The 25,907-nt window shown below is 42.5% G+C and overlaps 1 protein-coding gene across 2 annotated transcripts in view; it reads left to right on the forward strand.

The window, feature by feature from the left end:
- NRG3 (neuregulin 3) overlaps positions 1–25,907 on the forward strand; it is a 1,022,346-nt gene that overhangs the window by 853,979 nt on the left and 142,460 nt on the right. For both annotated transcript variants that reach the window (XM_061634989.1, XM_061634990.1), the window contains exon 4: positions 19,865–19,891. In XM_061634989.1, coding sequence (XP_061490973.1) covers positions 19,865–19,891 — 27 coding nt within the window. The remainder of the gene's footprint in view (positions 1–19,864; positions 19,892–25,907) is intronic.

The raw sequence follows: 25,907 nt of genomic DNA on the forward strand, positions 1-25,907 counted from the left end.
TATTCTGATAGTCCGTTGTTCCATCCCGCTCCTCCTTTTTTTTGTTCCCGCTTGCTTTGGCACTTGCTGATTTGATCTGCTGTTGGTTTTTTTGGTTGCGAAAAAATGTGTATTTTTTAATGTAAATGCCTGTGTAGATGATCATGGTGTTCCACGTGGTTTATTTTTTTCTTATTTATCACATCTACACACTGTTATGAATGCATCAACTTAAAGGAATGTATGAAGATAATTACATAAAATTGGGGAAAAATTCAAAAAACAATCCATCCTGATTACAGCCACGGCCTGCTGCAAAAAACCTGTGCCAATTAGAGCCACAGTCCACCGCAAGAAATCAGTGCCAGTCCAAAAAGACAGTGGGCTTTCAAATTCAGTCAGAATCCGGTACTAAGTCCTATTTAGCAGATATTCCCCATCCCTACCCATCAGTACATGCATCTTGAGGGAACCTATAAGTTAATACTAGCCCCTCAGATGTCCAAAAAGGTATCCACTCACAATTGACGTATATATGAAATATGTTCAAATATAGCCAGGGCAGTGTAGTCCTCAGTCCATTGCGTAATAGACAGTGGATATCTATCCTTCCAGGCTCAAAGTATAATTGCCCCCACACCCCCAAGGAAGACTCAAGACACAGAAGTTGGTTAAATGCTATATTAAATAAAATATAACATTGAACCTGGAGAACCTGCAGACCAAACCAAACCGAATTAACCAATTAAACTCAGATCGGGCAGGTGAAGTCAAACCTAGATCTGGTGGGAAATCTGCCCACCAGACCCTAGGGTATGTCTCCAGCCATAGGCTGTGGCCCTCAGCCAAGGATAGGGATAAAATACCTCCCTCCTTGCTAAGCAAGCCTTGGGTGGGCACCCACCCTGTGCCACCTGGCCCCACTGTCCTGGTGTTCACCCAAAAGCTCAAGATAGGCCCCAACGGTACCCCCTGGTCATCCCATGCCTGAAGCACTGAGAGATCCCCAAAGGGTGCCTGTAATCCCATAACTGCCTCAGTAACCTCATGATAACCCCCAACCACCTCACCTGCCCCAACACCATGCCAGAAGAGATGATCAGCAGCTGCTTGATCACACCTACCCACCAAAAATATATCAGCCAACCTCTTCTGCAGGTCCCCCCAAAAGACATTGCAACCCAACGTAGCCAGATGAACTCCACCCCGCTGAAAACTGAGGGATGTCATGCTTAATGCTAGCATGAGGAATAAACACCCACCCCATTTCCAATACAAATTTGTGAACTCTCATATTCACTCACCTTCTGGTCCTATTGATCCTGTGGGGATGCATAGCTCCACGCCAAACTCGCCTTTCTAAAAGATCAGACCAAATCACAAACAGGTCTGGGAAACTGTTTGACCCATGCCAAGTCCCGAACCACTCTGCGTAGCAGATCAAGTCCAGTCTGCTTAACAAAATCGTTCTCCTCCAGGTGTATCACCAAAACGTTAGGAATAGGACTGGCTGGTGCCACCCTGGAAAAGGTTGGGAGCAACTCTCCCCACAACATACCCCACCTAGCTACCCAGCGGACAGTCGCCCAAGCTGAAAGGCACAGCTGAGTCCCAACAGATGATATACTAGCCCTCCTCTGAGCCCAGAACAGGATTGAATGCCCACAGAGCACTACATGGGCAAGAACAGGCAGATGACGCAAACCTGAAACAGAAAAGAAAAAAAACATTAACCATAAGAGTAATCTGCATTCACAGCCTAACATAGGTCTTAAATGCAGCAGACTGCCATCTGCCAATAACCTGTATGTGCTCCGGAGGGAAGCTGACGGGGCTGTGGCAGAAACTGCCCCATTCTGGAAAGAATGCAAACCATATGCCCAAAGATCTTGTCCTATAGTCAACAAGGCTCTCCGCAACACAGCCCAGAACTGAAACTGGGTGAGGGTGGACCTGTTGTGGTGCACAAACAGATAGCTTTAGCCTGCTGGCCTGGATACTAAATAGATCCTCATCACAGCTACCAGGCACAGATTCCGGAGAGGACACGAGCCCAATGATATAACCTTCCCCCTGCCTCTCTGATCGGCCTTTGACTGTCACAAGGTGAGGTACAGAGAGGAATCCCTGCAATTGCCAAGACTCAAAGCCTTGCCAGACACGTCATGCTTTGAACTTGCCAGAAACTTGCTGGAATGGAATACCCCATAAAATGCCAACAGGGCCCCCGCTGAGAACAAAACAGCTTCATAACCAGAAGACCATAATTTGTGAAACTCAGGCAACAGCTGCAGTAAGATATCAGGAGTAAAGGGCTGGCGCTTATCAGGAATCACGGGGCAAGAACGTGCACAACCCTCTAGCACCTTTCGAATCCTGAAATCGGAGATGAACTCAGGATCCCACTTGCCTTACACAAGAAGGGAACAGCAGACAAATGATCTGCTATTGTACTAACTGCCTTGCCTTCCGCCTTGAGAGACACCATGAATTGAATCAGATGTCCCACTGGTACAGGCCACAAACCCTGGCACACATAAAAGTGCTGGAAAGCTCAGCCACTGCGCCAATAAGCCCTCGCAGTACTTGGAGCAAGTGCCGATTCAATTGCAGCCCAGGCCTCTAACTGCCAAGACTCCAAAGGCATGTCGGCATCGGCACCGGGTTGGGAGAAGTGCCAGGAGCCAATGCCCAGAAACGCTCCATCTGGAATTGAGACAAGGTGTCAGCTACACAATTCTGAAGACCAGGAACATGCCTAGCCACAAACAAAATATTATAATGTAGGCATTGCAAAACAAAAGCCGGAACTAGATGCATCACCCTAACCGACCTAGATGTTTGTGCATTCACCATGCACACGGTAGCTTCATTGTCACACCAGAACCTAACAGTATGGTTCCAGAAAGACAAAGGCCCCTAGGGAACGACAAGTTATGGAGGAGACGGCACTCACCAGGTTGCTTCTTTGGGACAATGCCCACCGGAGAAACCCAGAGTTCTGAGAGAGGGGGGCATGGATAAGGGCCAGAAATTTGGTCGGCCTCTACCTCCTTGGCGACTTTCGCCAAAACAACCATTGCCAGTGCACGCACAGAGGCCTGATTAGGAGAAGATAATCTGGGACCTGAGTAAAGAATCCTAAAGCCATCAGAAAACCAATGCCACAAGTGTTCGGCAGCTTTCCGATCAGGGTAAACCTGAAGAAGATGGGAAAGGGGGAACTACTTAATAGGGCTACTGGCCTTGCACTGCACCTCCACCACCAGAAGACCCTCTCTTAGGATTATGCTGTTCACTAGCCCATTGTTTGAATTGTCGAGACTTGGCACACAAGTGGCTGGGATGGGCTTCTCCACAGACACCACAGATGTGTTTAAACTGACAAGCCTTATGCATGTGTTGACCTGCACTATTGTAGGCCCAGCAGACCTGCTGGGATTGAACCCACTGAGGTCCCTGAGCCAGCAGCCACTCCTTGAGCCTGAACCAAAAGGTACCTACTGTCAGCCCTGTCACCTGTCGCTGGCCTAGCCAGGGTCATACAGCACAACCACATACCCTGGTGTTCAATGTCCCAGCGAATGGTCGGATCCAATGCTGCTCTTTGTCAAAAGTCCTCATCATACTGCAACTATGCGGTGCCCGAGAAATCACAGAAAGCCCAATGAATGTGTCTAGGTACTTTATCATTGACAAAGCCCTGGATGGATAGGCTTGGGTCATTACACCCATGTATACGGTATATGCACTAAGCCAGTTAGGCCAAATGCGGTCTACCTTCTTTTTCTTAGCCACCTCTTTCTCCTTCACCTCTTCTCCAACCTTGGACTTTGCCTCTGACTCTCTATAGAGCAGTGTGAAAATGGCCAGGTACTCACCTCACCATACCTTTTCCTTAGAGGCATGCAAAAGGTGGTCGTCCAGAGGGAGAGATGAGTCCCCTTTAGGATACACACTAGATGGGAAAGGCAAAGATTGTGTGGCTTGTGCAGCTGCAGTCACCACTGGCTGCCATGGTGTTAGGCTGCGCTGGAACCAAAACTCCGCCCATGTATACCACCTGTTGTGAAGGAGAACCTACAGCCTGTGCAGGCTGAGGCACCACTGGAGAAGCAGCCAATGCTGGTGTCGTATGTGTCCCTGCAGACTCATCTGGAAGCACTGACAAAGCAGCAACCACAGATGATGAATCCACTATAGGTGTCACAGCAGGTGCAAGAAGGGGTGCCACCACTTCCCCAAGGGACAAAAGCACAGGCTCCACAGAAGGCAATGCTGGGGCTGAGGAAGTGATATCCAGGGTGACCTGCCCCGCTGAAGATGCGCACATCACTCCCTCTTCCAGCCGTGCTACCCTATCAACCAAATCACGAATAAGGTTAGATCTAGCTACTGTCCTGGCTCATTTTTTAGCTGGGGGTTTATGACTTGGCTCAGCACCCAGTTCAGTTGGAGCCCCTCGTCCTTCTCCAATGCCTCAATCCGTGAGACCAGAGCACGGAGCATACCCAAATCTTCATCTTCATCCAAATATGGGACTGGAGTGAGAAAGCACCTGATGGATTGCTTAATCACCTTGACCCCTTTCTTTTGCCTTGCCTTCTTTGGAGGCAGGATAAGCTGATTGACCAAAAGATACCCCAGGGAAAGATAGATGAATGAAAGTCAGGTCCCTACAAAATGGCCACCCGGCCTAGCAACCACCCACAAAATGGCCACTGAGGCCCGAGAGACACACCCAAAATGACCACCGAGGCCTGACGTTCCCAAGATGGCCACCAAGGCCTGACCTTCCCAAGATGGCCACCAAGGCCTACAGGCAGGCCCAGCTAGGCCTCTAGGCTCCGATGTCACTCCCACCAGGCCACAGGCCACCCACAGAGGTCCGACCAGGCCTCAATCACAACCAAGCCACGGGCAGTGGGCTTAAAGACCCCCCAATGCGGTGTGATAATATGCAGCAACAACAGCTGCTCCCCCTCTCCCCCCTGACTACACCCAGCCACTTAGCGAAAGGCACGAAAAGCCCCAGGGCTGTCCGCTGGAGTGTGCACCAAACTGCCGCCGCTGCTCAGAAACTGAAGCAGCAGATGCCACCCCCCCAGTTGCAGAGGGAAAAGCAGGAAAAAAACGTGAGGCACCCACTCGACCAACCACTGCCACTGCTGTACAGGAGAGGCCACCAAATGCCCCAAAGACCACTCCGCTGTGTCACAGCTCAAACAGGCCCTGACAGCCCCTTTGCCTGCTCCTGCTGCGTGCCAACACCACATCTCCCTTCTGCAGCAAATGCAGAAGAGGAAGAGCTGAGGGCGGGGGCTGCTTAAAAGGCAATCTCCCCACCCCAGCACAATTAGCCCAAAGGCCCCATGTGACCTCCCTCCTCTGTCGGGGTAAACCACCCAAGTCTTTCTTGTGCTGTGGTGTGAATACAAAGGCATCCCCACATATAGTGGGAACGGCAGTCTTTTTTGTTCATTATATTTTATTACTTTTTTCTTTTTCTTTCCTTTCATTCTTAAATTTGCAAATAAAAAAATAATAAAAATAAGTCTAATAACTATGGAAGCTAGGGATATGTGAAACAAGTCATTTCATAGTTATGTTTCCACTTTCTTGTACAATGGTATCCTGTGTTCAGGACCCTTAGCTATATGCATATTGCCATGTGCAATCAGTTTAATTGTGCATTGTTTTCCATTCAAAGCATACCTGTTTCTGTAAGCCATTTAGTGCAGAACTGAATAGTTGTGTATCACATTAAGTCAATTGCACAACAGCTTGCAGTCACTTTTTATGGATAGTATGCTCAGTCTTTCTGCCTGTTTGCATTGGCAGTGGAAAATCCCAGATATTTATGACAGCCCCAATCCAAATGAGGTGGCGACATCATAGTAGGCTAAGAATTGGTTGGTTTCTTGTTTTGACTGATCTGCAGCCATTAGCTTTGGAGGCACCATGTTAATCCTGCTGTCTGCTTGTACCACACTATAACCCAGATTAAGAGGGTCAGTTTCTCAAGGCTGTGCAATATTTGTGGTATATCCATTCCTTGATCCAAGCCAGTATTTCAGAATGCTCTGAATTAATAAGAGGCCAATCCATCCCAGGATATCTTCTAGCCTGGAAGGACAAGGATAATTCTAGAAAAAACTAATAGGAATCTTTTTTGTGGCTATATGCTGGAAAGGAATGTAGACATTAAACACTTTGGTTAAGATTATTCTGCAGCCAGATTCTTATTCCTAAGAGTTCCAGGATGCTGTGTGATGGATTCCATCATGGAGTGAAAGATTGGATGTGATTACTGTCTTTTCCCTGTCTTTCTAGCCTTAAAATACTACAAAGGACAGTAACTGATTTCATGCAAAAACAATGCATTGAGGGTCTACTACAGGGGTGGGCAGAAGGTAGATCAGGATCTACTGGTAGAACCTCTGGGTGATTTGCAGTAGATCTGAGAGTAAACTTCTCTGTGAAAGGACTATAAGCTCAGTTCAGTTCTGCTACTGAAAAGCAAATTCCTAGGCTCAAAATGTGATCAGACACACCCTGTTCTTTCATTCTGTGCTCTGGTTTTGCACCTGGTTCTGGCTGGTAGATCTTGGAGTTCTAGTGAAAAACAAAGTAGGTCCAACAAGCCACCCTGGTCTGGAAGCCCAGAATATTTTAGTTAGTGTGGGCATAAGAAGGTCTAGTATGAGTATAAGTGGTTTCTAGCTCAGATTGGAGAGTGCAGGGTGACATCAGAACAAATTAGCTAAGCGGAAGGCATGTCAAACAAATCCTCATCGTGACCATTGTCCACCTGGAAACCTATGTCCTCACTGTGGGAAGCTGTGTGGATCCAGAATTGGCCTCCACAGTCACTTACGGACCCACTGGTAAAGACCTTATCTTGGAAGACAATCTTACTCGGCCACGAATGATCGCCAATGAATGAATGATGAATATCAGATGTGAGAGTCTATTGTCATGAGGTGTCATTAGTTAATTAAAGGTTCTTCCTATCAAGCAAGATTTGCTAATATGAGCTGATCAAACTGGAATAGTGGCAAATTATAGTTCTGATCCTCCTTCCCAGGAGCACCATAGCAGTGCCCAGTGCAAGAACAGTCCCTGATAAATGAACCCAGCCATATGCATGCTCAGTGATATTCTTGGCTCTAATCCACCCAAGAGGGCAATGATGACCTCTGTGTGACCTGAAGCTTCCCGGTTCTCTCTTGGTGAAGATCCCATACTTTCAATTTCCATGCCACCCTGGGCTCCTTCTGGGAGGAAGGACAGGATATAAATAAATATAGGTGTTAACCTATAAAGCCTTATACGGCTCGGGACCACAATACCTGATGGAACGCCTCCCCCGATATTTATTTTATTTTATTTTATTAGAAATTTTTAAACCGCCCTATAGCTTTCTGGCTCTCAGGGCGGTGTACAAAAAGGTAAAAACAGATTAAAATACAATAAACATGATAACAATACACTGTAAAATGTAGAAACAAAATCAAGACAAAGACAAATTAAAATAAAATTAAATTAAAATGCCTGGGCAAAGAGGTAGGTCTTTACCTGGCGCCGAAAAGATAATAAAGAAGGCGCCAGGCGTATCTCATCAGGGAGGGCGTTCCATAACTCGGGGGCCACCACTGAGAAGACCCTAGCTCTGGTTATTACTCTCCGGGCCTCCATATGCATTGGAACCCGGAGAAGGGCCTTCGATATGAACCTACCCATACACTACGCTCAACATCGAAGACCCTCCTCCGGGTGCCTACTCATAGGGAAGCTCGGAGGGTATCAACAAGAAAAAGGGCCTTTTCAGTGGTGGCCCCCGAATTATGGAACAATCTTCCTGATGAGGTACGCCTGGCACCAACATTATTATCTTTTCGGCGCCAGGTTAAAACTTTCCTCTTCTCCCAGGCATTTTAGTATGTGTTAAAATTGTTTTTAATTGTTTTTAAGAATTTAAAATTTTAAAGTTGTTTTAAATTGTCTAAATATGTGGTTTATTGTATTTGATGTATGATTGTTGTGAACCGCCCAGAGAGCTTAGGCTATGGGGCGGTATATAAATTTAATAAAATAAAATAAATAAATAAATAAATAAAATACACCACTAACATTCTGTAACATTACTGTGAATGAGAAAAGTCCATGTCCTCATCAGAGGTCCATGGAGGTTGGAACATGGCAAAAATATATGAGTGTGACTGTTCTGTATAGGTTTTCAAGATAACAGTACTACCACTTATTTTGTGCTTCAGAGAATTGTGGTGATGATTATCTCAGCCTTACATCTACCCTGCACAGTAGACATTTATCCCTATATCCTGGAGAGGGGAAGAAGGTTAAAAGATAGTGGCTTATTTAGCAATTCCATTGCTGAAGATGCATTTGAACCAGTTTCTTCCTGATTCAGTGGTCAATCTATTGCAGTGCAGTCCTACGCATGTGTACACAGAATAATATCCTACTGTGTTCAGTGTAGGGACACATCTATGCGCTCTCTTGAGAGGAAGTGAGGCTAGGAATAGGGGAAGAAATATGATTCAGTTTGCATTTGAAAGTAAACCTACCTAATTTACACTTTGTGAAACAATATGCAAACCAAAACACAGCCATCCTTGGAAATTCCAATTTCTCTGAATTTGGCAGTGCAGTTCTCCAGCCCAGTAATTTGTACAAAATACATAAACTAAAGTGTGCATAGAACAGTATATTTTAGTGAAAATAACATACAAAATGCATTATTATTAGGTGAATAGCAAAATTATACACAAAAATGTGTATATTAGGAGAAATTAGCACTAAAATGCTTATGCATTTTCATGAAGACACTTAAAATTGCAAACTGATGTGGAAATGTAGAGAATTGAATTTAAGATTGGAAAAATGAAAAACTGAAATTGACAGATTCACCCATCCCTCTTTGAGGCTTTGCATAGGATCATTTTTCCCACCAGGGATGCTGGAGCTGGTATCTTGAAAAGACACTCCACCATTGGTCTAGGAGAGTTTGTAGCCGCCGCCACCTTTGTCTCTCCCTAGGTAAGTTTCTTTCTCTTGGGGCAGGGGAAATGGAAGGCAGTGGCAACAGGGCAGGCACTTTCCAAACGCCTTCAAGAGCCTTGCATATGTTTGCTTGAAATGCCTGCAACACCTCAACCCCTTCCAGGGCAAGCAAAGAGATACTCACGCACCCCAACATTCCACAGAGTGGGCCTTAATTCCAAATTTTAAAAGTGCAATGTACCCTGGAATCATAGACTGAGAAGAAATCTCAAAGGTCATCTAGTCTAACCCCCTGCCAATGCAGGAAACCCAGTACTACATATTAAGCTGTGAAACAGAAAGTGTCTCTGGGGGCCTTAGGGCATACAGCTTCATTTTCTCGCAGGAAATGCTGAGACTAGTAGTCCCTCCAAGCTCTGGCTGGAAAAGACACTCTGCCAGGAGCTGGGAGTTCCCACCGTTGCTTCTGTCTTTCCCTTCATCTGTTCCAAGTTAAGTTGCTTTGCCATGAAGCAGAGGAAGGGGGAGGCATTTCACAGGATTAAGGGTAGCACAGCCTTTCTGCAGCATGTTGTGAGAAGGACTGTGTTTCCTATGATCCTGCTCCTTAACATTAAAAAAGGGTGTTCACATTTGTGAGCACATCTTCTGTGCTCACATGATACCCCTAGTTCAGTAGGGCTTACTCCCTGCTATGTGTGCATAGGATTGCATTTTAGTGACTGTGCTTCAGCAACTACACTTTGAGCTCTGAATAGCCTAAATGCTGTCTTGAAATACTAATAGAGAACAACTGTCACCTAAAGGTACCTGAATGCCTAACTCCAAGCAATGTTGGCACAGTAGTGGGGAACCATGTTTTTTTCTGCAGTGGGCTGCATTTCCTTGGGGGAGTCTCTTGGGGGCTGCTTCATGGGAGGAGATGGAGATGGATCCAGTGGTGGGTAGGACCAAAGCCAAACCTGGATGGGATCGGAGCCAAAATTCCCCCCTTTCTTCTCTCTCTCTGCCTCTCTTTCTGCCACCCCCTTTCCCTCATTTCTTCTTTTGGCCACTCACATGAAATGAAGCTGCGGGCCACAGGTAGCCCACCTCTGGGCTAGAAGTCCCAGGAGGTTATTACCCTGTGCCCCTAAAATAGCGTGGGGATTTTTGGTAGCCACCTAGAGTAAAAGTTATGATCACAGGATGAATGTAGTGATAACATGATGGGTGTATACAAGGCAAGCCCTTTGGTGCCTTTGAAATGGTTAGCTGATTTTCATACCCATTTGTGAAAAACCACAGCATCTATTGCTTTAAATTAGAGCTGGATGTTTTTGCTATCTTTTTACTGAATAATCTTTTGATGAACTGGAGAATAGTGCTGCATTATAATTTCATAATTGAATTTTCACTTATTTTAATATTTATTTCTCATCTTAACCCCGGAATCTGAGGAAAGCAATTAGCAGAGTTAGATTAGAGAATCTGAAGCGAGGGCAGGTGGTAAAGCGTTTTGCTGGGTATTCGGTATATGCAGAAAAGACCCCTCTGCCATATCTGAAACCAGCAGTTACAGAGTGTGCTATGTTCTGCATCTCATGCCAAATGAGGCTAATTTCCCTCATACTTTGCCTGTGCACATGTCATGCTCACAACATTGCATGCTGTACTCCACACAGCACTCCAGCCTCCGTTCTTTTATAACCATGGATGACATTTACATTGACCCCAACCTGAACTAATACTAACCACAGGTGGCTGTTGATTAGATTGCTAAAATTTAAAAACAGAGTTTGCATCTGGTTTCAGATCCCTGGTGGACAGAGAACCCTGGTGTCATGAGGTTGGAAGAATTGCTGAGGCTGTTTGCCTTCCCACCTATGCCAGCTTTTGGGAATTAAGCCCAGGTGTACTGAAGTTCAAAAGCAGATCAGTTGTTTCTGCTTTATAACCCATAGTGAAACAGGGAGAGAGGAAAATGGAGGACAGAAGCAAAAAGGTGTGGAAGGTTTGGAGCATGGAGGGGATGGGGAAGAAATGGGTACCTACTGGGAGAAAGGGTGGGATAGTAATCTAATAAATAAACAATTCAGTTTGGTTTGGATTTAAAGACAAATCTATCTAATTTGTACTTCCTGAAACATTATGTGAACAGAAATGTGGTCATGTTTTGAAATTCACAGCTTTCTGAATTATGCAATGCAGTTCTCCAGCCAAGTAATGTGTACAAAAATGCATGTACTAGGGTAAAGTGTACATTAAAATGCATATATTAGTGAAAATAACATTAAAATATATTACACTTGGAAAAACTGCTTATATAATATGTCTGTTAGGCAAAATTGTATACAATCATGTACATCAGGAGAAATTCACACCAAAATGATTATGAATTTTCATGAGGACATTTTTAAAAAAAAAATCTTGCAAACTTATGTGGAAATGTGGAGAACTGAATTTAAGATTAGACCCACCCACCCCCAAGAAAAACCAAAATTGATGGATAGGAAGATGGAAGAGGGAAGTTGTCCTCTGTCCTACTCCATGATAAGCTTGGGATTTTAGGTCCAAGAACTTGGACCAAGAGTGATTAGAAGCCCTGTCCTCTGGTGTAAAAGGGGGCTGCCAATACTCTGAAGGTTGGGGGCTTAGGGAAACCTCCCACATCTGCTTTGTGTTAACCATAGTTAGGTCAAGGATAATAAGTTGTGGGTTCCACATACCACACTTCTTCTGAACCTTGGCCACAAGTTTGCATTATGGGAGGGAGCTCTTGTTTGAAATAAACATCCAACACCATTTGTGTAAGAAATCATATTGTAATTGTCTGGATGGTGAAGTTAGAGCTGGTTGATATGCTTACTATGCAGTGATCACATTCCTATCATACAAGATTGTTCACAAGTTCATCCCCTAATCCTACACCTCAGTCTTTGATGTGATGCTGTGTACAGAGGTCTACACAAATGTGATTTCTCTTTCTAAAAGCCAATGCCCCTATTTCAGAATTATTGTCAAAAATGAGCTTTGCTTAAAATTAGATATATTCTAACCTATAATATTCTGCCTCCCTATGAAGTCCTACCATCATTAGTGTGATCATTTCATCTGTAACTAGGAAGGAATTTGAAAGCCAGGGATTAATCCAAACATTGGCATATTTTCCTTGCTAGCAGCCAGAGGAGTCCTAGTTGATGGTTTCTAGGATTCCAGTCCAGTGCATGGTGGCAATCATCCAGCTGCACTAGAGTTTGGTGTCTGCAAGGGCCAGATCTGATTTGGTTTGATAATTAAATCCTCTTTGCTACAATGAACTAGTCAACCTGGGGTGGCTACTCCAGTAGGACACACAGTTCTGTGGTACTGAAGGACACTGATATTAATCTGCAGTGGGGATGGGATCCGTTGGCTGGTGCTGGTTCAAAAGCATTCAGTTGACCTGGTATCGATTTGAGTTCATTCTTTGTCTACAAGCCACTGCTTTTACTGAACTTTTTTCTCCTCAGAAGAAAATATTGATGTTAATATCAATATTTTGAAGGAAAGACTGATATTTTTAAAGAAATATAGATAAATTGAAGGAAATATTAATAAAATATTAATATCAATATTTTAGACACTGTTTTTTTTTTTAACATTTTCAAAATTAGCTGTGGAAAATCACTACATAAAAATCCAATCTGCAACAACAGTGAATGAGCAAATTAATGGAAAATTCGGTACCAAATCCGAATAGGGTGGCATTCTAGAACATCCCTAATCTGTGTAGAAAAGTAGCACCAGCCAAAAATCCTGTATGCTAATAGTGAAATTAATTTCTGAATGTGGATCCTTACATTGGCAAAATGACACCATCCATACTCAAGAGGGAGGTATTATTGGGCTTTGGGGGCAATGACAAAGTTTTCAGAAGTACAGGGGCGAAAAACTAACAACTATGAAATACTGATAGTTGAAGGAGGAAAGAGGAAATCCAGTGAAAGGGGTGTGTGGAATGTGGCGTCCTGAAAGAAGGCACAGCAGATTGGCTGGCTGGAACCTGACTAAAAGTATGTCACACTGCAGCATTTTGTTGCAGGCTTCATTTGTATGCAGTTATTTGTATGCTCTATACAGTAAAGTATTTAGTCTGGATTGTTTGGGACGTCTCTAACTTTAGAAATGACTGCGGTGTCTAAAGAGATTACATATCAAACTGTTGGTTGTAATAAGATCTTAATCAGTACTATTAAACAATAATAATTTGTTCAACAGATGAAAGATAGTTGAAAAATACTGTAATGCTTAAGGCAGCCTTTCCCAACCAGTGTGCCTCCAGATGTTGCTGGACCACAATTCCCATCTTTCCTGACCATTGGCAATGCTGGCTGAGGCTGATGGGAGTTGTGGTCCAACAACATCTGGAGGCACACTGGTTGGGAAAGGCTGGCTTAAGGCAAGCAATTATTTATATTTCTAACATTTCAGGATGTGTAAAGTTGACCATTAGAATGATCTTTCAACTTCAGCTGTTTAGCAAAGAGCAGAGTTAAGTGAGTTGTGCTGTGTTAACCACCAATAGTTTATTCCACTATTCTGCATTGAACCTGAAAACTTTTGTAGGAAGCTGTTCCAGCCACCTTTATTTCTTTAGTGTGGATTACTTTTATCGGGAGAAGGACAGGGGGAGTGTGGCACTGTTGCTGTTACTTGATCTCTCAGTGGCTTTTGATACCATTGACCATGGTATCCTTCTGGGCCAACTTGGTGAGATGGGTATTGGAGGCACTGTTTTACAGTGGTTCTGATCCTATCTCCAAAGTTGTTTTCAGAGAATAGCATTGGTGATTGTCTTTTGACCCCTGGCAGTTGTGCTGTGGGGTGCCACAGGGTACCATCTTGTCCCCAATGCTGTTTAACATCTATATGAAGCCCTTAGGTCATCAGGAGATTTGAGCTGAGGTGTCAGCAGTACGCTGATGATACCCAGCTCTATTTCTCTGTAACGTCTGAATAGGGAGAGGCCTTGCAAGCTCTGGACCAGTGCCTGGACTCGGTGGTGGGCTGGATGAGGGCCAATAAACTGAGTTTGAATCCTAGCAAGACGGAGGTGCTGTGGGTTGGTGGTTCAGATAAATGGTCAGTTGCCTGCTTTCGATGGGGTCGTACTCCCTCTCAAACAGCAGGTCCATAGTGTAGGGATGCTCCTGGATCCATCTTTGTCGCTAGAGGCCCAGATGACCTCTGTGGCTAGGAATGCCTTTGACCAGCTTCGGCTGGTAAGACAGCTGCGGTCATTTCTGGACTGGGATAGACTGACCATGGTTGTCCACGCACTGGTAACCTCTGGGCTCGATTAATGCACCCGATGTTGGGCTGTCCTTGAGGTTGGTCCGGAAGCTGCAGCTGGTGCAAAATGCGGTGGCAAGACTGCTCACTTCGGCAGGAAATCGCCAACATGTCACCCCCTGCTGAAAGAATTGCACTGGCTGCCCATTTGCTACTGTGCCAAGTTCAAGGTTCTAGTCTTGGTGTACAAAGCCCTCTATAGCTTGGGACCAGGATACCTGAAAGACCGTCTTATTCCTTATATATCCAGTCAATCACTGCATTCTGCAGGTGAGGGCCTCCTGAAGATATCATCTTATCAGGAGGTCCATTCTGCAGAACTAGGAAACGGACCTTTAGTGTGGTGGCATCTACTCTGTGGTATTCCCTCCCCTTATATATTAGACAGGTGCCTTCTCTGTTATCTTTTTGATGCCTATTGAAGACCTTCCTCTTTCAACAAGCCTTTTAAGTTGAGACCTTATCCCAGTCTGCATCTGTGTTGGAATTGCGTTTTAATATGTTTTTAAAACTTTTTAAAAAAACAATATGTTTTAACTTTTTTAAAAAAAAGATGTCTGGAAAACTTTTTAAAATGTTTTTAAACAAGTTTAGTTTTAATGTATTTTAAAGTATGTTTTTATGATATTTTAAAGTGTTTTTAGTGCTTTTGTTTGCTGCCCTGGGCTCCTGCTGGGAGGAAGGGCGGGATATAAATCAAATAATAAATAATTAAATAATAAAGTTGAACAAACCTTGCCACAGAAAAATGTTTGATGATTCAGTGGAGAGGTGGATGCCATCATCCCTAAACAGATTTGCCAAAGAGAACCAATGTGAGAATGAGACAGATAAACACCACCAGAGGCCAGATCCATTTATTGATCCATTAGTGGATAATTTTGAGAGAGGAAATGGCCAGCAGTTATCATTTGCTGCCTTGCGCTGTCAATCATGTTGGGGGTGGAAGGAATGATGCTCCAGCATCTCAAACCACACCAAGCACACCTGGGACAACCAGTTTACCACCCTAGAATGAGGAGGCTGAAGACAGTGCATGCCCTATAGAAGAGAGTAGCTGTCCACAGCTGATTGGCTACCACAGTAGTGTGATCCCTCTCCCCACCATCCTCCCTATGCAAGGAGGGAGCCCAAGAACAACTTTATATGGGAAGGTTCCCAGCCACTTCCTCTGAGCAAGTGGGGGGTGTTTACCCCATGTAAACGGCACAGGAGCAGCCCATTGCCAAGTCACTACTAGGCTTTTGGCATCCATGAGACATTTTGTCAAAGCAGCCTTTCTTTCAATTGCACACCATCTCTTTGTTTTAATGTCAAGACACAGAAAATGGCACTGACACCTTGAGCAGCATAATCCTTCAAGTAGAATAGTAGATAAATAAATTGTGCATTTTAGATAGTTAAATTCCTAAATATATTAAGACTGCAGTCCAAAGCACACTTTTTAAAAAAACGATGGGTAATCCAAAGCACACTTATTTTTTTTTTTTAAAAAAATGGGTATTCACAGAAGGGCCTTCAATCCAGCAGAAGCTCTCAATAACGGAAGGGGAAGAGGTGGCTTCTGCTGATTCCCACTGCAGCCCTCCGTACTACCTTTCTCCCTGTTCCACAGGATCCCCCAAAACCTGAAGCAGTTTTGTGGGGGGGGGGTGGAAATCACCAGAGGAGGTCATGAAAATTCTTTCCTCCCTTCTACTAGTGGGCCCTCTTGTGGGATCTTTGGATGAAGCCCATGAGATTTACTTCTGAGCAAACATGCATAAGATTGTGCTGTAATTTTTTCATGAACTTGAATTCATCCACTGTGTTACCAGTTGCACGTAACCTAATAAAAGTATAACTTTTAAAATGTATGTTATTACATTTGTATGTACAAGGAGCTCCAGGTGGTTTACAGATTTCTCCTCTTACCTATGTTATCCCCACAACTGGTCTATGGCAGTTGGGCTTAGAGCATGTGGCTGGCCCAAGGTCACCCAGTCAGTGTCATGGCAGAGTGGGGGGTTAAATCTGGGGCTCCCAGGTCCTATTCTAATATGTGTACATGTGAAAGCCAGTGCCTTTTTTCTTCCTCTTGATTATTTCCCCCCTCCCTGAAAAAAAAATGAAAATTAGCTGTGAGGAGCTGGAATCAGGAGTAAAGGAACAATAGTTCAGAGGGGCTACTTAATCCTTTTGTCCACTCAAAATATATATTTTATATATTTTCCCTTGTGGGTGGGAAAGCACCATTAGGAGATAATTTTGAGAGAGGAAATGGCCAACAGTTACCGGTTTTATTGATTTTATCAGTTTTTACAGATTATTTTAATCTACTTCTTTGTATGTATGTATGTATTTTTGTTCGCTGCTTTGAACACCGCTTGGTGGAAATGTGGAATATAAATTTTAACATATAAATACATAGTGCCTGAATTGTCATGTTTTCCAGTTCCTCCCTATCCACTTTTACTTTTCTGTAATGTTTATAAAACAACATTATGGGTTGTCATGAGTTCTGCCGAGCATTCCTGGAGTGATCAGGAAGAGGAGGAGGAGATCAGGGACCTGGGGGAGGGTTATCAGTGGGTAACAACAACAGAAGGCTGAATAGGAGAAGTCTTCAGCACTTTAGACAGTGACAGCTCCCCCTTAGTTTCAGTACCAACTGAAGAAACACTGTCATCTGACGAGCCAGCCCCTGCGCTTCCTCTCCCACCTCTCTTGTTGCCCCAGCCACCCCTGCCACATCTGATTAAAGGGGGGGGAGATCGGAGGCTGGACCAGAGACAGTGTCCAAGAAAGATCTGCTACACATTGCCTCCTCCCGTGTCTGCCAAATAGGCATCGTCAGATGCACAGATAGGCACAACTACCACCCACTCTTTGCCCTATTCGTAGGAGTGCTCACTTGTTAATCCAGTCCTGTTCAGAGACAGCTTTTGCACATAAATAGAAAGCCCACATTTTTAAAGAGTCTTGAGAGGTGTGTCTAGTTGCTGCAACAGCATCTTAGCTTGAGTATTCATCTATGTACTGCTGTGTAGAGACACAGAATCCTGTGTAACCTGTAAACTGATTTATGAAATGCTCTAAGCTGAAATTCCACATTAAACATAACGGAGAAAAATACACCAGGGTGTCTGAGTCTGAATCCAGTGGGGTTGGCCAGGACTCTTGTGAGCCACATTGTGTAGGTTTTTTTAATCGTTCTACAGTGCTTAGAATACATTAGGGGTTTTATAAATAGCAGCAGCAGCAGCAAAATGACTAAAACAAATGCCACATCAAATGATCAAGCAGCTTCAGCATCTGTCTAGTTAACCTTCCTGAATTATTTCCCTTGTGCTAATGGGTGTCCATTCCCTCCTCCCTGGAACAAGAATATTTTGCTTAGAGCTTCTACTGAAAGTCACCTTTAGCAAAATTCAAAGCAAACATGAAAGTCCTTGTGGGGAATTTTGAGGGGAAGAAAGGTTCATAGAAGACCAGTGGAATTTCTCACTGTGTGTGTGTTAGGAAGTTTCTCTATCTGGAAAAGAAGAGAACAGAGAACAGAACAGTGTTTCTGGAACAGACACTGTCCTCCTTTCCCTCCTCAATGGCGGGGATCAAACAAATACCCGCAGCTTTTGATGATTTGGGGACATTGTGTCCGTTCTACTTGTTTTGCGTGTTTTAAAGCCAAATTACTTCTATTATAGGCATCCACAAATATACACAACTTCCAATTCACCATTTCTTATTGAAAAGGCAACAGTATTGCTTTCTGTGCTATCATAGATCAATTGTCCCTTGAAAGAGATGGCAGGTTGCCATTGAAAAACCTTCTTTCTGAAACATGTTTGACCCAGTTTTGAAAATAAAATTTCTTTATCAGCTCTTTTGCATAGACTTTTAAAAGGAGCATGGCTTGATCTTGCTTTATAGTTGAATTTCTCATTTCTTGGAAATCAGATAACCTATTTTGGAAAGGAAGCAAACTATTGGTATCTCAGTTGGTTTACCAAAACAAATAAACCATGCACAATCAATATTGTATGAGCATAGCCTATCTCTGACAAACAGTTCTCATGTGAATGTGTTGTAATATAATGTGGTTTTGCATTATCCTTTGTGTTCATAGTGTGTGAGTGAATGCTGCATTTTGCAGTAGGGCCTTTCACATGCAGAGTCCACTGAGCTGTGACCCTTTCCTTATCTGATAGCATAAGATTCCTTGACAGTCCTATAATTTGGACCTGAGATGCCAACATTTTCATATAAGTTTAAATGAGATTCTCCATAGATATGGAATACAATCCAGAAAAGTTAGGCTTGGCTAATGTATAATTTGAGCCTTCCAAGAGACCTTCCTGCTAGACTACAGCCATAGCATTTCAAAATCAGACTGAAAAATTACATAGGCATATCTTCATTATTGAAGATTTGTGATCCAACTTGGAGCAACTTCTTGTGAAATAAGCAAAGTTCTCCTTTAAATAATTCCATACATGATCACTATTCAGAGCGCTGAAGGTCTCTCTTTCTGCTCGTGGCATTTATTTGTAGTTACCTAGATAAGTTCAAGACATTCTGAAGCATTTGAACATTGCTGAACTAACATTGATGAAACACTTGTGAAAAAGTTTTTTGATGTTTGCATTGTTGCTCTCAAGAAGTACTCTGCATTTCTGAGGTTGCAAAGCAACTGTAAGTAGGTGAATGTCAAGCCAACAACAGTGATAACTATGATTAAAGAACAGTCATTCAAAAGAACAGTTACCATGTCTGCCAGAAAAAGATCTTTGTGGACAATGCATGAAATATGCTAACAAGAAGAAAAAGAAAATACAAAGGGGGAGATGTATAACTGCACTGTTTCTAGACATTTCAAGTAATCAAGGTTCTTTGGACTGTGTATGTCCCACATTTATATTATATTATTCTTGGCTGTTATTAAAAGTCCTAGCAAGGCGTTCATGTGAGATTAGGGCCATGAAGAACTGCTGCCACCTATCTGCCATTCCCACCCCTGCACCCACATGGGCCCGACCTCACCGCCATCCTGTCCTAGCCCCATCTAGGTAAGCATCAGTGACATCAGTGTTGGGAGGGTGGCTATGTGGTTCCACCACATCCACCCATCAAAGGGTTTAATTTCTAGATTTGTTTATTAATCATGGTGCCTTGTATTGTAATACATGTTTTCATATGTTTTGGTGAAATGGAAGACTTCAACTGTTTGGGGACACACTTTCATTTTTCAGAGTTTTCCAGTAAGCAGGATCTTTTGGCTATGTGTGCAATGAATTCTGCACATAGTGTGGAAGTTCCACAATAATTTTGGGGTTCCCTTGCTTTAATGGAGAAGTGGAGGGTTTTTTGTAACTGGGATCCTTTTGGACTGCATGTGCACCAAATGCCAGCATTCTAGGTCATGTGGAAGCACCCTAACAATGTTGATAACTCCATGAGGCTCAAATGTTTTTGTACATATGTAATATTCTTTTTCGTTTTAATGGCTCCTTACTAATTTTTCCCTCTTTCTTTTGTCCTTCATTTACATGCCTTCCTTGGTGTATAGCTCACCATTTGGGAATTGAATTTATGGGTAAGCTTTCAGTTTCTTTTTAATTTACTGTTCTTGATGTTTTCAAAAGTCTGTTGTGTTGTATTCACTGTGAAAGAATTTCAGGCACTGTGCAAGATTCCAAGCATGGCCATGACTTGTCATGATAATGCAGCTGTGTTTAAATGAATGTCAGTTTTGTGACCACTAGCTATTATTCAGTAGTTAGCAGATATCTGAGGCTCATACCAGGGAAGAGGCTTCTTAAAATTCTCACTTCTGTCATTCTCAGTTCAAATGTTCCCTCTCAGAGTTACTATCTCCTCTCTTGGTGGAAAATAGAAGAAAAGTGTGGAGACCCCATGTCTTTCTCTCACTGGTGAAAAAGCAGTTTTGGGAGGGGCATTTTTAGCTGAAAGGGAACCAGGGGAATAAGAGTTAAATAACTTTTCCTCCACTGTAACACAGTCTATACCAGGCTGCTTTGGCTTTTTTTTTTTTTTTTAAAAGAAGCTCATATGGGCAGAGAATGTGTAGAGAGCGAAAAATCACAACATGCATTGTGAACCCAGAAGATCCTTTTGAAGATAAATGAGAAGTGCCAGTATAAAATAAAGCCTTTTCTTTCCCCATTGAAGGGGAAACTGAAACTCAACCTACCCTATGAGCTTATAGCCACTCGTCAGCAATATATATTTTTACAGGGGCCATATTTTGAAGGGACACTAACAGAGGTTCTACAGTGGCATATTCTGAAAAATGTGTCTGTCACTTTGAGGAAGACAGCTGACACACAAAGGAAGTGGAGACGAGAACAGAATGGAAGTTGCAAGTAATTTGTTCAAAGATGTTAGTATTAAAAGTAAATCAAAGTTTTCTGCAATAGTATATCTGGTGATGACGTAAAACATAGTAATACTGACCTTGGGGGTGGGGATAGGCTCAAAATGCAAATACTGCCCTCTCAAAAAGAAATGGTGTATTTAAAAGTTGATTCCAGGTTCTTCTGAGTCTGGGGCCAACTTGACAAGGAATTTGCCCTCTCCTGCCACTACAAGCCCTCCCCTATCAGTCCTTCCTTTGCCAGCAAACAAACCCCATATATTTGCAAAAGTGGAAAGGGTAATTAGAAGTAGGGGTTCAGTTTCCCACTCCTCCTATGCAAATGTCAAGGGGGGTTGCTGTTGAAGGTGAGGAAGCTGACAGAGAAAACTGACAGGGTTAACTTTTTTGGGTCTCTTGACTCTTCCTTTCAAATGTTGAAAAGTGGGCTGAGGGTACTTTTGCACATCAGCACTGATGAGAAATCCATACTCATAAACAGGCTAGAAAAGCAAATATGTGACTGAAGAAAGTGGCTTCCTTGCTTTGGGCAATGGAAGGGAAGAGATACAAATTATATTTTGTTTGCTGATTTATTAAATTTATATCCCTACCTTCCTCCCAGAAGGAGCCCATTGTAACTGTGACTTTTCCAATTCCAAAGTGGTTTCTTTAGGATTGCCAGTGTCCTCATGATATGAAGTACATGTAGATGGTATGGGTATAAGGTGGGAGAGAAAATGGACACCAAGACTGCAATATTTATGTATGGACTTTGGTATAACATCAGGAAAATACCTTTGTTTATTGCATTGTGCAAGTGGATTTCCAAACTGCTGTAAAATGCCTCTTTAGATTATTTAGATTATTTTGCCAACAAGGTTTGAAATATGTGTGATTAGGTAAGTTACATGGGAAGCTGGAGAAGCAATAGTTGAATACTGTACGAGGCTATGGCATTTTGTATTTGGTTGCCAGTTCATTTCTGGACCCAATTCAAGGTGTTCACATTGGTGTTTAAAGCCCTAAATGACCTAGGTACCAAATATCCTTCCCTACAGACGCTCTCAGGTGTTGAGATCAACAGGGGGGGGGGCTTTTGATAGTTCCACCACCCTCAGAAGCTCAGCGAGTGGTGGCCTGGCAGAGGACATTCTCTGTGGTGGCTCATAAGTTGTTGAACTTTCTCTCTACCAAGGTGCATCTTGCAACTTCATTGTACAGTTTTAGGCAAATGCTGAAGGCACACCTTTTTATCTTGGCCATTGACATCTGACGTGTATATTTTTAGGACCCACCCTATTTTGTGATTTTAGGTTGGTTTTTATTGTTCTTAATGTGGCATTCTAAACTTGTTGTAACCTACCCTGGGACCTTTGGGTGAAGGGTGTGTAATGAGTGCTATTATTGTTGATGTTAATAATAATAATAATAATTTGGAAACACTGATAAAGAGATCAGCTCAGAGCTCATACAGCATTACAATTCAACTCATCTAAGAAAGCCTGTACTCAATGATTATGGTGCCCTCCAGGTATAGTTGGATTACAACTCTCATCGTCTTTGGCCTTGCTGAGATTGAGGGGAGTTATAGTCCAACAATGTTTGGAGGGGCACTACACTGGCCTCCTTTGTGCTACACTAAGAGAGCTCCCAAATCTTGCATACTCTATGGAAGCAGCTGAAATGCAAATGATTAGCACTGCAAAACTTGATCAGCACATAAAAGAATGGATCAAAAGCTGTAGACTCAAAAAGGGGGGTGTAGCGCAAGGCTATGTATATTTACTTCCCACTGTGTTCAATGCAGCTTCTTACTAAGTAAGGGTCATAGGATTTCTGTCTAACTGTGCAGTCCTATACATGTCTACTCAAAGGTCAGTCTCACCAATTGAGTTTGCTCCCATAGTATAGAATTGCCGCCTAAAATAAGCAAATCTTTGACCAACGCTGAAACAGGAAAGGAAGTACCTCCTTTGGTAGTGTTGGTGATCACCAATGATATGCATTCTCCACAAAAGGAAAAGTCTGCAGTTTTGTGGGGGAAATAATCATTTTGTTAAGAAGAAATGGGGTTGCTTTAATAGTGAGGATGTAGCAAAAGCAATTAGGAGCTACAACGCAAGGTCTGAGCGAGTTATATCAATGAGATTAAATGGGAAACCTATTAACATAACCATCATCCAAGTCTATGCTCCAACGTCAAATGCAGAAGAAGAGGAATTAGAGAGATTTTACGCAGAAGTACAAGAAGAAATTGATCACACACCAAAACAAGATGTGCTGATAATCATGGGGGATTGGAATGCAAAAGTAGGGAACAGAGAAGAATTAATAATTGTGGGAAAATGGGGCCTAGGAGACAGAAATGAAGCAGGAGAAAGACTTATTGAATTCTGTGAAGCCAATAATTTGTTTCTTGCAAACACATTTTTTGAGCAACCGAAAAGACGACTGTACACATGGACATCACCAAATGGTCAATATAGGAATCAAATTGATTATATAATTGGTAGCAGAAGATGGAGAAGTTCCATACTTTCTGCGAAAACAAGACCAGGAGTAGACTGTGGTACAGATCATGAACTGGTCGTATCGAAAATCAGAGTAAAGCTAAAGAAGAACAACAAAGCAGTCATTATGCCAAAATACAATTTAAATAACATCCCAGAAGCATATAAAGATCAAATAAGGAACAGGTTTGAGGCTTTAAACTTAGTTGACAGAGAACCAGAAGAACTATGGAATGAAGTCAGAGACGTTATCAGGTAAGAATGCAAAAAGACAATACCTCTAAGTTAAAAAGAGAGAAAGACCTCAATGGATGACTGAAGAAACTCTTCAAATGGTTAAAGAGAGAAGGAAAGCAAAAGCAAAAGGAGATGGAAACACCGTCAGAACCCTAAATGCAACAATACAGCGTCTAGTACGTTGGGACAAAGAGAACTATTACAATAGTTACTGTATAGAAATAGAAGAGGACAACAAAAAGGGTAGAACAAGAGCCCTGTTCCAAAAGATTAGAGAAATGAAAGGGAAATTTAAACCAAGAGTAGGGATGTTGAATTATCAACAAGGAAACACACTGACTGACCGAGATGAAATAAAAGGAAGATGGAAGCAATACACTGAAGAACTCTACAAAAGAGATGCCAGGATGACAGATTCATTCACAGAGGAACCGTATGATGAAGAAGAAATTTTAGAATGTGAGGTGAAAGCTGCTCTCAAAATACTGGGAAGAAACAAATCACCAGGAATAGATGGCATACCAATAGAGCTGCTACAAGCTACTGAGACTGAATCTGTCCAAATTTTGACAAAAATCTGTCAAGAAATATGGAAAACTAAACAATGGCCCACAGACTGGAAGCATTCCATATACATCTCAATTTCAAAGAAAGAGGATCCCAGGGAATGCAGTAATTATTTAACTATTGCCTTAATATCCCATGCAAGTAAAGTAATGCTCAAGATTCGACAACAAAGGCACTTACCATATATGGAGCAAGAAATGCCAGACATCCTAGCTGGATTTAGAAAGGGAAGAGGCACCAGAGATCACATCACAAACATATGTTGGATAATGGAACGGACCAAGGAATTTCAGAAGAAAATCACCCTGTGCTTTATAGATTACAGCGAAGCCTTTGACTGTGTAGATCATGAAGAACTATGGAATGGTTTAAAAGAAATAGGGGTGCCACAGCATCTGATTGTCCTGATGCACAACCTATACTCTGCACAAGAGGCTACTGTAAGGACGGAATATGGAGAAACTGACTGGTTCCCCATCAGAAAGGGTGTGAGACAGGGGTGTATTTTATCACCCTATTTATTTAATCTATACACAAAGCAGGATTGGACCAAGATGAAGGAGGTGTGAAAATTGGAGGGAGAAATATCAATAATTTAAGATATGCAGACGATACCATACTACTAGCAGAAACCAGTAATGATTTGAAACAAATGCTGATGAAAGTTAAAGAGGAAAGCACAAAAGCAGGACTACAGCTGAACGTCAAAAAGATGAAAGTAATGACAACAGAAGAGTTATGTAACTTTACAGTTGACAATGAGGACATTGAACTTGTTGAGGATTATCAAAACCTTGGCACAGTCATTAACCAAAATGGAGACAATAGTCATGAAATCAGAAGAAGGCTAGGACTAGGGAGAGCAGCTGTGAGAGAACTAGAAAAGGTCCTCAAATGCAAAGATGTATCACTGAACACTAAAGTCAGGATCATTCAGACCATGGTATTTCCGATCTCTATGCATGGATGTGAAAGTTGGACAGTGAAAAAAGCGGACAACAGAAAAATCAACTCATTTGAAATGTGGTGTTAGAGAAGAGCATTGCGGATACCATGGACTGCAAAAAAGACCAATGATTGGGTGTTAGAACAAATTAAACCAGAACTATCACTAGAAGCTAAAATGATGAAACTGAGGTTATCCTACTTTGGACACATCATGAGAAGACATGATTCACTAGAAAAGACCATAATGCTGGGGAAAACAGAAGGGAGTAGAAATAGAGGAAGGCCAAACAAGAGATGGATTGATTCCATAAAGGAAGCCACAGACCTGAATTTACAAGATCTGAACAGGGTGGTTCGTGACAGATGCTCTTGGAGGTCGCTGATTCATAGGGTCGCCATAAGTCGCAGTTGACTTGGAGGCACATAACAACAACAACATGATGAAGGAAGCAAAAGCAGTGAAGGCTATATACAAGCCAAAGCCTCCAATAAATCAGATAAGCCAAGAGTTAGCTAATGAACACAAATGTTAAGGCCCTGCTCATATATTACATTCAATGAGTGTACAGTCAGTGTACCTGGGTACACAAGTAGTTGAGCTGTACTCTTGCACAGATATTCACATTTAACATTCAGTGACAGTACAATCTCTGTTATATACACTTTTGCTACCAGGAAAAGAAAATGGCTTCAATGATACATATTAAATGCACCATTGAAGCAATTCCCTTTTACTGGCAAGAAGGCAAGGCATGTTGGGTCTGTTATACTTCCCGAAACTGTTTCCTGACAAGGCTTACATTCAATAGAAAGAGTTTTGGCAGAAAGGGGAATGTAATTTTACTCTTTTCATTTTTCCTGCAGATTCTTAAGCTTTAAAACGAAAACACCAAATTTTAAAAAGAAAATAACTTCTGTATCTCATAATTATAGCTATTAAAATATTGAATTTTTCGTTCCCTGTTATTCTT

The sequence above is a fragment of the Rhineura floridana genome, chromosome 7 (assembly GCF_030035675.1).
Source record: "Rhineura floridana isolate rRhiFlo1 chromosome 7, rRhiFlo1.hap2, whole genome shotgun sequence".
NCBI lineage: Eukaryota > Metazoa > Chordata > Lepidosauria > Squamata > Rhineuridae > Rhineura > Rhineura floridana.